Below are 13,234 nucleotides of genomic sequence, written 5' to 3'. Positions count from 1 at the left end.
CCATTGCACAAAGAACTGCCTAGTGACCCAGGCCTTCGAGTTGGATCGCCAGAAAACATGAAGCGATCCTTATCGACGTTGTGTGCCTTAAAGGCCCTAGGGTTCTCTGAATGGTAAACCAGTAAGGGCTTGACTTTAAAGTCCCCGCTAGCGTTGGCACATAGGGCAAGAGTCAACCGATCCTTCATTGGCTTATGCCCAGGCAATTTCTTCTCTTCGGCGGTGATGTAGGTTCGACTGGGCATCTTCTTCCAAAACAGCCCGGTTTCATCACAATTAAACACTTGCTGCTCTACGTAGTCTTCTTCCTGCACGATCTTTTCGAAGTTCTTGACAAAGTCAGCTGCAGCCTTTGTGTCCGCACTAGCAGCCTCTCCATGGCGAACAACTGAATGAATCCCGGACAATTTCTTAAATTTCTCAAACCAGCCACGAGATGCCTTGAAATCATCTGAGGAAGGCTCGGTTGTACTCTCCCCAGCATCACCCCCAGAGCTCTCCTCCTTCAAGTCCGTAAAGATGGCGTGCGCCTTCTCGCAGATGACGGTCTCGGTGATGGTGTCGCCAACGATCTCTCTGTCCTTAATCCACACTAGCAGAAGTCGTTCCATCTCTTCTATGATAGGGCTACGACGTTTTGAAATTATGGTGATCCCCTTAGAAGGTTTCGCTGCTTTAATAGCTTCCTTCTGTTTAAGGATTGTCGAGATCGTCGACATATTTCGGCCATACTTTTTAGCAATTTCACTCATGTTTTCCAATAATTTCCTGCTTAACTTCTAAAGAAAGCATTTCCTTCTTCCTTTTCTCACCACTACCACTACCACTGGCAAAACTAAGCCTTTTAGGACCCATACTTTACGTACATTACCGTTAATGGATGCACGTAAAAAATCACGATTAAAACACAGTTAATAGCAAAACGCACAGAGCACAACTGCAAGAAGCCGACGAGCACAGAGGACTGACCCAAGCCGCGCTAATTGAGCGTCCCTCCGAGGTCAAAGTGCGGCCTTCTATCGGCGGAAATAAAAAACACTTCAGGCGCTATAAGCACTGACTACGCGTAAGAGTATTGTTTACTTCGGGTGTCGAAAAAAACATTCGGGTGTAGAGTAGGAACGTGTTCGAATTGTACTTCGCGTGTAGAAAAATTCGGATACAACCGGTACGACGAAAATTGCTTACTTCGTGTGTCGAAATAAAATTCGGGTGTAGAGTCAAAAATTTGCTCGAATTTTACTTCGGATGTTAGAAAATTCGTATGTAGAGGTTCCACTCTATTTTATATTTTTTCTATACATTTTCTTTTTTCTTTTTGATGCTTAATTTTAATCACTTTCACTCTCTACACTTAAAATTTATTGAATTTTTTTCTCTTCACTCTTTGCCGATTTCTTTGAACCACTTTCTTCCTCTTCATCACGAGTTTGCTTCGTAGTTTTTTTAAAGCTATCGATAGAAAGTTGCTTGGTACGGCTTTTCAGAATGTTTCGAAAATGAGTTAGGCAAACATCATCGAACTGCGCAACTACATTACAAACCAGCAATTTCTTTGGATGGTATTTGTCGATGAAGTCGACCAGGTCTTGATATTTTCCTAACATCTCTTTTATTTGCGCCGAACCTAACACATGTTCTACCTCCTCGATCCCTTCCTCGTCATCACTCATGTGCTTCGACATAGCATGGAGTTCCTTGAGCTCCTCTGTAGTAAGTTTGTCGTGATGTTCGGCGACAAGTTCCTGTCATCTGCGTCGACCTCCAGACCCATGGACTTGCCAAGGGAGACGATTTCCTCTACGTCTTCCGCTGCACCCACCACGGGATCAGGTTCGGGGTCAAAACCCTCGAAATCTCGGGGAGAAACTGCATCAGGCCACAGCTTCTTCCAGGCAGAATTGAGGGTTCGTCAAGTTAATCCCAACCAAGCCTGATCTATGATCTTCAAGCAGTACACGATGTTAAAGTGGCTTTTCCAAAATTCACGCAAAGTTAAGTTTGTGCTTTGCGTGACATTAAAGCACTGCTTGAATAGGTGCTTGGTGAAGAGCTTGAAGTTCAAGATGACTTGCTGGTCCATGGGCTGGAGGATAGAGGTGGTATTCGGTGGAAGATACAGCACCTTTATGAACTTAAATTCATCGAAGATATCATCTTCAAGTCCGGGGGGGTGAGCGGGTGCATTGTCAAGGCATAGCAGGCACTTTAAAGGCAATTTCTGCGCAAGAAGATACTTCTTCATAGAAGGGCCGAAAACTTGGTTAACCCATTGCACAAAGAACTGCCTAGTGACCCAGGCCTTCGAGTTGGATCGCCAGAAAACATGAAGCTGGTCCTTATCCACATTCTGTGCCTTAAAGGCCCTAGGGTTCGCAAAATGGTAAACCAGTAAGGGCTTGACTTTAAAGTCCCCGCTAGCATTGGCACATAGGGCAAGAGTCAACCGATCCTTCATTGGCTTATGCCCAGGCAATTTCTTCTCTTCGGCGGTGATGTAGGTTCGACTGGGCATCTTCTTCCAAAACAGCCCGGTTTCATCACAATTGAACACCTGCTGCTCTACGTAGCCTTCTTCCTGCACGGTCCTTTCAAAGCTCTTCACAAAGTCAGCTGCAGCCTTTGTGTCTGCACTAGCAGCCTCTCCGTGGCGAACAACTGAATGAATCCCGGACAATTTCTTAAATTTCTCAAACCAGCCACGAGATGCCTTGAAATCGTCTGAGGAAGGTTCGGTTGAACTCTCCCCAGCATCACCCCCAGAGCTCGCCTCCTTCAAGTCAGTGAAGATGGCGTGCGCCTTCTCACAGATGATAGTTTCGGTGATGGTGTCGCCAACAATCTCTCTGTCCTTGATCCAGATTAGCAGAAGTTGTTTCATCTCTTCTATGACAGGGCTACGACGTTTTGAAATGATGGTGATCCCCTTTGAAGGTAAGGCTGCTTTAAGGGCTTCTTTCTGTTTCAAGATTGTCGAGATCGTCAACATATTTCGGCCATATTCTTTTGCAAGTTCACTCATGCTTTTCAACAATTTCCTGCTTTACTTCTAAAGAAAGCATTTCCTTCTTCCTCTTCTCACCACTATCACTACCACTTGCGAAACTAAGCCTTTTAGGACCCATGCTTTACGTAAAAAACCGTAAAAGGATGTACTGTACCCAAAAAATCACGATTAAAATACAGTTACAGTAATAGCAGAACGCACAGGGCACAACCACACGAAGCCGACGAGAACAGAGGAATGACCCAAGCCACGCTAATTGAGGGTCCCTCCGAGGTCGAAGTGCTGCCTTCTATCGGCGGAAAAAAAAAAAATACATCTGGCGCTATGAGTACCGTCTACGTGTACGGGTATTGTTTACTTCGGGGTGTCGAAAAAAAATTCGGGTGTAAAGTAGGAACGTGTTTGAATTGTACTTCGCGTGTCGAAAAATTCGGATACAACCGGTACGACGAAAATTGCTTACTTCGTGTCAAAATAAAATTTGGGTGTAGAGTCGAAAAATTGCTCGAATTTTACTTCGGATGTTGGAAAATTCGGATGTAAATACGTTCGTGTGTAGAGGTTCCACTGTATACACGTTTCCAAAGTGAAATCTAAGATTTAATACAAAGTAGCAACTTTAGAATGGTTGTCCAATGCAAAAATTACAAAAATAATCACAACTTTTGCTCCATACCGTACATGTATTAGTTGGAATCAAGGGGCAAAATAATTTACTTGTGTGGAAAATCAATAATAATGATTGACATTTTTAGAATCACAGATTCAATCTTATAACACCTTTTTCATATACAAAATAGTCATACAAATATTAAACTCCAAACCCATCACTCCCGTAAACAACTTTTACTCATTTTTCAATGTGTTGATATTTTTTCCACAAAGGCATTGGTATAAAATTCTTTTGGCAAAGAGATAGTAATCCAAAATAGTGGGTCAGGTCAATATGCACAAACACAACCATAATTCTAATTTTTTGCAGCAACACATATTACCCAAAATATCCCCATTACATGTATAAATTTTTTTGCTAAAGTTACTTGCATTAATAGCTTATAAGTAACAAAGAACTACAATATAAAACTGATACCTGATCAATAGCAGATATATCCATTCCAGCTGATACAAGTGCAGCATCAACTGGGACTTTCACTCGATCGAAAACATCTGTACAAAGCTCCTCAAACTCTTCTCTTGTCACAGGAAGCCTGAAATCCTCTTCATCTAGAAGTCCCTCAATCTGAAATGTTAAAGAAAAATGTAAAAAAACTAACCTACTACCTGCATCTTTGTAACCACTTCAAAAATAAAAGGTAGTCATATTAACTAGGAGGTATTCCCCATTAAGATAGGTGGTGTCAACTTTTTGTTTATTTTGTTTTATCTTTTTGTTATTGTAGTTGTTGTTGCTGTTAGAGAGAGAGAGAGAGAGAGAGAGAGAGAGAGAGAGAGAGAGAGAAAAAAAATACGAATGACTTTAAGTTTTCTGACATCCTGACATCGAATGAGAAAGAAATAATACTGTAATAAGTTATGAATGTATTATATGAAAATTATGATATATTAAAACACATCAGAGATTATTTAATGCTATGTTAATCATATATAGTTGATGGTTTGAATAAGTTAAGAAATAGTATACAGTACACAATACTCTGTTAATGATTCATAATATGCATCAGCTAATATGATCACGGCCCAAAACACTTAGATTGGTAAAATACACTAAAAATTTAGAACAAAAGTACATAAAGATTTTATTGAGCACAATTAACTATTTAAAAAATCTTAATTTTCTAGAATGCAATAATGCTTCTGAAATCAAATAAAATATTCCAGAGAGAGAGAGAGAGAGAGAGAGAGAGAGAGAGAGAGAGAGAGAATCAGGTGTTGAAAAGAAATCGAATGCACAGATTTTGTTTATTTAAAAGAAACCATTAATATCGAGATGTTTAAATCTTTAGTTCATAAAATTACCTTTATTCTTTTCAAAGAAAGTATAGATAACATGCTGCGCAAGAGACAGCCCATAAGAAGTTGCATTATGCTTCAAGAGTAGCACGTAGGCTAAGAGTCATCTGAACGAAAACAAAGAACATTTACAGTAAGTACAGTTAAGCTGTACTGTGGTAATATTACTGTACATATATATTACGGTAATATACACAAGAGTATCAGGGAGTATTAGGTTCGAGTACAGTATAACTAGATAGGATCAACTTTTATTTTACAAAACAATAAGGGGATAATGATGACTCAATAAACTTTATCTTAGAACAATACTTTACTGTAACCTTACTGTGTCCAGTACATAAGTGTACATGTGTGCAAATGAACTGTACATTGTACATATGATTATAAACTGTTGTAGAAACCAAATTAAAACAATATTGGGCAGTATTTACTGTGTTAATCATCAGCTCTGGCACCTGCTCGTGGCAAAGGGGAGTAACTTTTCAGGTTAGGAGTTAACCCATCCTAGTGCACTATTTATTCGTGAAAATTCCATTTTTGCGCTTATGTCTGTAAACTATCACAAGAAAGGAGGCCTGACTGTATAGAAATATATTAAGTATATATATATACAGTGTGTATATATATATATATATATATATTATATATATATATATATATATATAAACGCACGCACGTGTGTATATCAGGGGGGATTTGAAGGAAGCCTGCATCATATGCATAAAATTCCATTAATCTCAAATTTTTTTAGTTCCTAAAGTTAAGAAAGACCATCAAATTTAGCTTTAACTTCCATTGAAGAAGATTTTCTCAAGAAGCTCAAAGAAAATCGTGAAAATTTTGTATGGTCATCAACAAATTTTGCAAAAACACAGATAGAATTTCTATATACATGAGCCTAACCCTAAATATACTCTTACTTCAAAACCCTTAAAAGTTTGTAAGGCTTCCTTATCTCATTGTACAGCAATGAGAAGAATTTGAGTATAAAGGTTAGAAAGGCACACACGCACACTCATATATATATATATATATATATGCGCATAAAAATCACAAGACAACGTGATGCTCTGATGCAAAAAACCACAGGGAGAATGAAAATATGATATATAAAATTAAGTGCTGACTAGTTTCCTGATCAAAACTAGTCGGGACTTAATCTTATATTTCATATTTTAATTTTCCCTGGTGTGTGTGTGTGTGTGTCTTTATATATATATATATATATATATATACACACACACACACACACATATACACACATATATATATCTATATTATACTGTATATATATACACACATATATATATATATATATATATATATAATATATATATATATATATATATATATTATATAGGTAGTAGGTTGACCAAGGCACCAGCCACCCATTGATATATTACTACTAGTGTGTTATGGCATCTTTTGACTGGCCAGAAAGTACTACACTGGATCATTCTCTCTGGTTACGGTTCACTTTCCCTTTGCCTAGACATACACTGAATAGTTTGGTCTATTTTTTTACATATTCTCCTCTGTCCTCATACACCTGACAACTGTGAGATTACCAAACATTTCTTCTTCACCCAAGGTGTTACTGCACTGTAATTGTTTAGTGGCCACTTTCCTCTTGCCAAAGGTAGCAGAGACTCTTTAGCTAAAGTAAGCAGCTCGTCTAGGAGAAGGACACTCCAAAATCAAACTATTGTTCTCTAGTCGTGGGTAGTGTCATAGCCTCTGTACCATAGTCTTCCACTGTCTTGGGTTAGAGTTCCCTTGCTTGAGGGTACACTCAGGCACACTTTTCTATTTAATTTCTCATTCTCTTGTTTTGTTAAAGTTTATATAGTTTATATAGGCGATATGACGAAGTCGGAGATAATTTGTATTTTTCCTAACTATACAAACCTTAGCTATTTAATATGGGTAATTACTTTCGGCGTAGCTGAAATGACGAGCCATTTTAATTTTAACAAGGGTTTACTACCCTACCGCTAGTTAGCAGGGGTTAGGGAGAGTAGCTTACTACCCTCACCCCTCGCACACCTGTGTGCTAAGTTCACTTTGCTTAGAGGTAGGACTTCACGGGGGACAGGGCTGGCGGGCAAGTTTGATTAAATAGCTAAGGTTTGTATAGTTAGGAAAAATACAAATTATCTCCGAATTTGTCATTGGTTCCGTAACTGAAATACAAACCACGCTATTTAATATGGGTGACTCAACCCTTAGGAAGGGTGGAATAAGTCCCAGCCATACTGGCTTTTGGCTTTTGGCCGGGGACTCATTATCTGAGTGTGTCAGCACTCAACAATAAAGAGTCCCTACACCTCGCTCGCACCTTGCTATGCAAGGGCTGTGGCCTACATAAGCTGTGTGTGAAGGATTATGTGTGACTCTTCCTAGGAAGTTGACCTGAAGTTCTTTAGATGGAAACTTTAGGCTAGGACTCTCCCAATACCACCTTGTCAGGGTATGGGAATGGGACAGTATTAACTTAATACTAGGAACAAAAGGGAACATGGTTTACCTGCAGTGGTTTGAGGTCAGCTGTGCAGAGAACCCAGGATGCTGCTTTCCCCAAGAGAGGGGAGGATGAAGAAAAGAATAACAGCCAGACATACCTTTTCTTCCATGCAGACTAAAACTGGGTAACAATGCCCTCAACCCTCTGCTACTTGTCCATTAAGGAGCCTGAGGTTTAAACCAGCTGTTGTGCAGCCACCACAGGGCCGATAGAGAACGTATCGAGCCTCCTGTGGGTCATGTCTTACAGGTAGTGGGCTGTGAAGGTCGTTTGACACTTCCAAACCCCTGCTTGTAGAACCTGCGTCACTGAGTAGTTCTTTTTGAAGGCCAGGGACGTAGCTACACCCCTGACATCATGAGCTCTAGGGCGACGTGACGGAGGAGGGTCAGAATTCAGGGACAGATGGATTGTCTTTCGAATCCATGTTGATATGGTGTTCTTGCTAACCCTCCTCTTCGACCTCCCAGTGCTAACAAACAATGCCTGCACTTGGGGAAAAACTGCAGCTGTTCTTTTCAGATATAGCCTCAGACTCCTTACTGGGCACAGTAAGAGATGGTCTGGGTCATCTGTTACGGAACGAAGACTCGAAATCCGGAAGGAGTCAAAGCGAGGGTCCTGCACTCCCGGATTCCGAGTCTTAGCAATAAACTCAGGGACGAAGCTGAACGTTACCTCCGCCCATCCCCTTGAATGGGCGATGTCATACGAGAGACCATGAAGTTCACTAACTCGCTTGGCTGAGGCCAAAGCTAGTAGGAACACCGTCTTCCAAGTCAGGTGGCGATCTGAAGCCTGGCATAATGGTTCATAGGGAGGTCTCTTAAGAGACCTGTGAACTCGAACCACATTCCATGGGGGAGGTCTCACTTCCGACTGAGGGCAGGTAAGTTCATAACTATGTAAGAGTAGGGAAAGTTCCAGCGAAGAAGAAATGTCCATTCCTTTGAGCCTGAAGGCTAAACTTAAGGCTGAGCGATAGCCTTTCACTGCCGAGACTGAAAGGCACATTTCTTCTCGCAAGTACACGAAGAACTCCGCTATTGCTGGAATAGTGGCATCGAGTGGAGAGAGACCCCTTCCACGACACCAACCACAGAAAACTCTCCACTTTGCCTGGTAGACCCCTGTGGATGACTTTTGCAGATGTCCAGACATCCTGACTGCAACTTGTTGCAAAAATCCTCTCTCTGCGAGATGCTGGATAGTCTCCAGGCGTGAAGCCGAAGCGAAGCTACGGCTTTGTGAAAGATGTTGGCGTGTGGTTGTTTGAGTAGCTCGTGTCGCGGAGGGAGTTCTCTCGGAGGCTCCGTAAGGAGTTGCAGAAGGTCCGGAAACCATTCCGCGTGATGCCACAGCGGAGCTATGGGGGTCATCAAGAGACTGACCGATATTCTGGTCTTGTTGAGTACCCTCCTCATCAGACAGAACGGGGGAAAGGCGTATACGTCGATGTTGTCCCACCGTTGTTGGAAAGCATCTTGCCAGAGAGCCTTGGGATCCGGGACTGGGGAGCAGTACAGCGGCAGTTTGATGTTCAACGCTGTCGCGAACAGATCCACAGTCGGGGAACCTCACAAAGTCAGGACTTTGTTGGCTACTTGACGATCCAAAGACCACTCGGTACTCACTATCTGAGACGCTCTGCTCAGACTGTCGGCGAGCACATTCCTCTTGCCTGGAATGAAGCGAGCCGATTGTGGAATGGAGTGGACTTCGGTCCATCTCAGTATCTCTACTGCAAGACGGGATAGCTTTTCTGAAAAGGTACCTCCCTGCTTGTTGATGTAAGCCACTACTGTGGTGGTGTCGCTCATCACCACCACAGAGTGACCCGCCAGGTGCTGTTGGAACTGTTGAAGGGCCAGAAATACAGCCTTCATTTCTAGCAGATTTATATGGAGGCACTTTTCTGATTCTGACCACAGGCCTGAGGTCCTGTGGTTCAGAACGTGGGACCCCCACCCTTTCTTTGAGGCGTCCGAAAACAGCATCAAATCCGGGGGAGAACGAGAAGATCCACTCCCTTTCGTAGGTTCTCGTCTGCCACCCACCACTCTTGGTCCGTCCGTTCCGCGAGACCCATAAGGTCAAGACATCCGGGGAATCGTGTCCTTGACTCCACCGAGACTTGAGTCGCCATTGCAGAGATCTCATTCTGAGACGACCGTTGGGAACTAGACGGGCTAAGGATGAGAGATGGCCGAGGAGACGTAACCACGACTGGGCTGGGAGTTCGTCTCAGCTGAGGAAAGGACTTGCGATCTTCCTCAGCCTTGCTATCCTGTCGTCTGATGGGAAGGCTTTGTGGAGATTAGTGTCCAATATCATGCCTATATATACCAGTCTTTGGGTAGGAAGCAGAGAAGACTTCTCGAGATTTACCATGATCCCTAGATCTTGGAAAATTCCTAGAAGTTTGTCTCGGTGTCGAAGAAGGGTTGACTCAGAGTCTGCTAGGATTAACCAGTCGTCCAGATAACGGAGGAGACGGATGCCGATCCTGTGTGCCCACAGAGATATCAGGGTGAAAACCTGAGGTGCTGTGGAGAGACCGAAACACAGCACCTTGAACTGGTAGATCTTGTTGTCTAGGCTGAATCTTAAGTACTTCCTTGAAGACGGATGGATTGGGATCTGGATGTACGCGTACTTCAGATCCAGTGTACACATGAAGTCTCGCGGTCTCACTGCGAGTCTGACCGTGTCTGCTGTCTCCATGCTGAACGGGGTTTACTTGACAAACCTGTTCAGAGTTGAGAGGTCGATGACTGATCTCCAGCCTCCAGACACCTTCTTTACAAGGAAGAGTCGACTGAAGAAGCCTGGGGACCCATCGACGACCTCTTGGAGAGCGCCCTTCTCCAACATGGTCTCGATTTCTGCCCGAAGGGCTTGCACCCTTGCCGACCCCATGGCAAAAGAGCTCAACGACACTGGATTCGCTGTCAGGGGAGGTAGAGATGTTATGAACGGGACGTGATATCCTTGACTGATCGTGGAGATCGTCCAGGAATCGGCCCCGAGTTGCAGCCACCTGTCTGCGCAACTTTGAAGGCATCCCCCCACTGGTGGACATGCAGGGGGATTGCCAATCCTAGCGTTTGCGGCCTCGGCCACTCCCCCTAGGATTTTTCCCTCCCCTGGAGGACTTTTTGCCTTTCTTGTCTTTGACAGGAAAGGGCTGCTTCGACACCGTTGCCTTTGCTGATACTGCCGGTTTTGTCGTCTATGTAGGGCGAGGTTGTTGAGGTGCTGGAGGTTTATAGGGCTTTGATGTTAAAGCCCTATGGAGGAGGGAGTCCTGGTTGGACTTCCTCCACCTCTCAGCCGCTTGCTCTACATCTTTCGGCTCAAACAGACTACTCCCCAAAAGGGAGGAATGTCTGAGCCTACTGACCTCAGTGCTGGGGACCTTCGTGTTAAATCTTTCAGACACCGCATCTCGGCGTTTCAGGATAGAATTAGCCCACAAGTTCGAGACTTGGTGGGCTAGAAACTCGATGGTACGAGTGCCTGAAAGAAGGAAGGTCTCCAAGGCCTTCCTGGTACTCTCCTTAGACAAGTCCTCAGATCATATCAGGATGCCAAGAGACCCTAGCTAGATATCCAGCCACAAAGTTGCCTGCATGGCACACTTCGCTACCTTCTCCTGGTTGAGGATTTCCGAGGCCGAGAATGACACTGGCCGGTTGGAGAGTCTCTCAAGAGGGACTCCCCTGGAGAGCTCTTCAACCGAGTGGTGAAGGGGAAGAGCTAAACAAGACTCCTCCATGATCTCGAAGTACCTCCTCTGGTGGACACGAGGAGGTGGGAGGAGTTTGTTTCCGGCACTGGAACGGCTGGAGGAGGCAAGCTCGGAGAGCTGGCTCTCGACCTTATCTCTGGCACTCTTATCCCCCTGGGACCAAGGCAAAGCCGCGCTGGCTTTAGGGGGCTTCTGGGTACCAAAGACTCGGTCCAGAACCGTGTCCTTGCCCTCTCGAGGAGGAATCTCTGGATCCGCGAATCCGTTGAGGTTCCTCATCAGAGTCAGAACTTGCCAGAAGGCATGTTCCGACTCTTGCGGCTCTCCTCCTGATGGACTAGCAGCAAGGTCTCCAGTCCCCAAAGGCTCCTCTTGGGGGGACTCGTGGACGTTCTCTGCGAGCTTAGCTGGCTCTGGTCTGATCCTTCGGAATTGTCTTGGAGTCCTTCAACTCTCTCCTGGGAGGGATGCAGGATTCCAACAAAGATGGTGGGGGCTCTTCTCCACCTCCACCCGGGAAGACTTCTCAGCGCGAGGTGGGGTTTCTCCCTTTGGTGCGATGGGAGAACGCCTCACCTCACGTGAATCCCATGAGGATGGGAAATCCTCGTCCACAGGGGTGGGAGAGAAAGTCTTGGGGGGGGAAGGAGCCTTCCTCAAAGACTTCCGAGGAGCCAGTTTCGCCCTAAGAGAAGTTACCACGTTGTCCACTCCTCTCTTCCTCTTCAGGGGGGCCGAGATTGCCGCTGATTTCAGGCCTAGTTCAGAGAAAGCGGGCTTGAAAGCCAGCGCATCCGCTCTGATCAAGGGCCCAAACCAGGGCTGCCGACTGACAGCAGCGCTGTCAGAGACACTCTCTGGAGGGAAGGGGATCGTAAGATCCCTAGGAGTGGAAACTACAACAGGGTCTGCCTGACAAGAGGCAGCTGTGGAAGAAACGTTCCTGGACCTGTCCGGAGATTTCCCTCCCTCCATTAAGTGCGCTGTCCTGCGCTTACGGGGGTGGGGGGGACGCGATGAGGACGACCTGACTGCGCGTTGTCCTGCAGCCTCTCGTGAGGGAGCGTTCGCGTGATAGGTTATTGCCTGGATCAGGTGTGGGCGATCGCTCGCGCACGTGCGGGCGCGCAGGGGCGATGGCGAGGGCGCGCAGGCGAGGGTGCGCGTTGGCGTGCAGGCGAGCGTTGACGCGTGGGAGAGGGCGCGCGTTGGCGCATGGGCAAGTGATGGCACGCAGGAGAAGGAGCTCATGGGCGCGTGGGCACGCAGGTGAAGGGGCGCGTTGGCGAGCAGGTGCGTGTTCCGGAGACCTCAGATGGTGTGTAGCCACAGGATCCCGAAGGGCCCGTAAGGGCGAAGCCGTTGAGCGCGCACGCGCAAGGGAAATATCCCTAGCGCGCGGGCGCGCAGGAGGGCGCTCATCTGGAACCGTAGTTCTAGCAGTGAACGTGTGGGCGCACGATGGAGACTGCGGGCGATGGCGCGTAGGCAAGGGATGGCGAGCAGGTGAGATCCGGTGGCGTGTTGGAGAGCGCTGGCAAGCAGGGGAGGAAGAAGTCTTCCCTCTGGAGCCCAGATCCGAAGATCGTGGGCGAGCAGGCGAACGATGGCGCGCAGGCAAATGCTGGTGCGCAGGCGAATGCTGGCGCGCAGGAGAGCACTGGCGAGCAGGAAAATGCTGGCGCACAGGAGATCGCTGACGAACAGGAGATCGCTGACGAACAGGAGAGCGCTGACGAACAGGAGAGCGCTGACGAACAGGAGAGCGCTGACGAGCAGGAGACCATGAGCGTGCATGGCGCGCATCAGGCTGAAGGCACGCAGTGGTGCACTGGTGAGCAGGAGATCGTGGGCGCGTTGTCTCTGGAACTGCCGGGCGAGCAGGAGATCGTGGGCGTGCAGGTGAGCGCTGGCGAGACGTGTCTGCAACTGGCGAGCGCTTGAACGCAGTAGCGCACTGGCGCACAGGAGAATGTTG

The 13,234-nt window shown here is 46.0% G+C and overlaps 2 protein-coding genes across 4 annotated transcripts in view; one reads left to right on the top strand and one right to left on the bottom strand.

Moving 5' to 3' along the window:
* The window catches only part of LOC137648750 (retinol dehydrogenase 13-like), a 1,058,070-nt gene that overhangs the window by 740,343 nt on the left and 304,493 nt on the right, over positions 1–13,234 (top strand). The window lies entirely within an intron of this gene.
* LOC137645714 (hypoxia up-regulated protein 1-like) overlaps positions 1–13,234 on the bottom strand; it is a 173,233-nt gene that overhangs the window by 138,430 nt on the left and 21,569 nt on the right. Inside the window, exon 2 of the mRNA XM_068378596.1 lies at positions 4,098–4,247. Coding sequence (XP_068234697.1) covers positions 4,098–4,247 — 150 coding nt within the window. The remainder of the gene's footprint in view (positions 1–4,097; positions 4,248–13,234) is intronic.

Source organism: Palaemon carinicauda, chromosome 1 (assembly GCF_036898095.1).
Source record: "Palaemon carinicauda isolate YSFRI2023 chromosome 1, ASM3689809v2, whole genome shotgun sequence".
NCBI lineage: Eukaryota > Metazoa > Arthropoda > Malacostraca > Decapoda > Palaemonidae > Palaemon > Palaemon carinicauda.
Note: the sequence above shows the minus strand (reverse complement) of the source record. Positions and strands in the feature narration are given on the sequence as shown.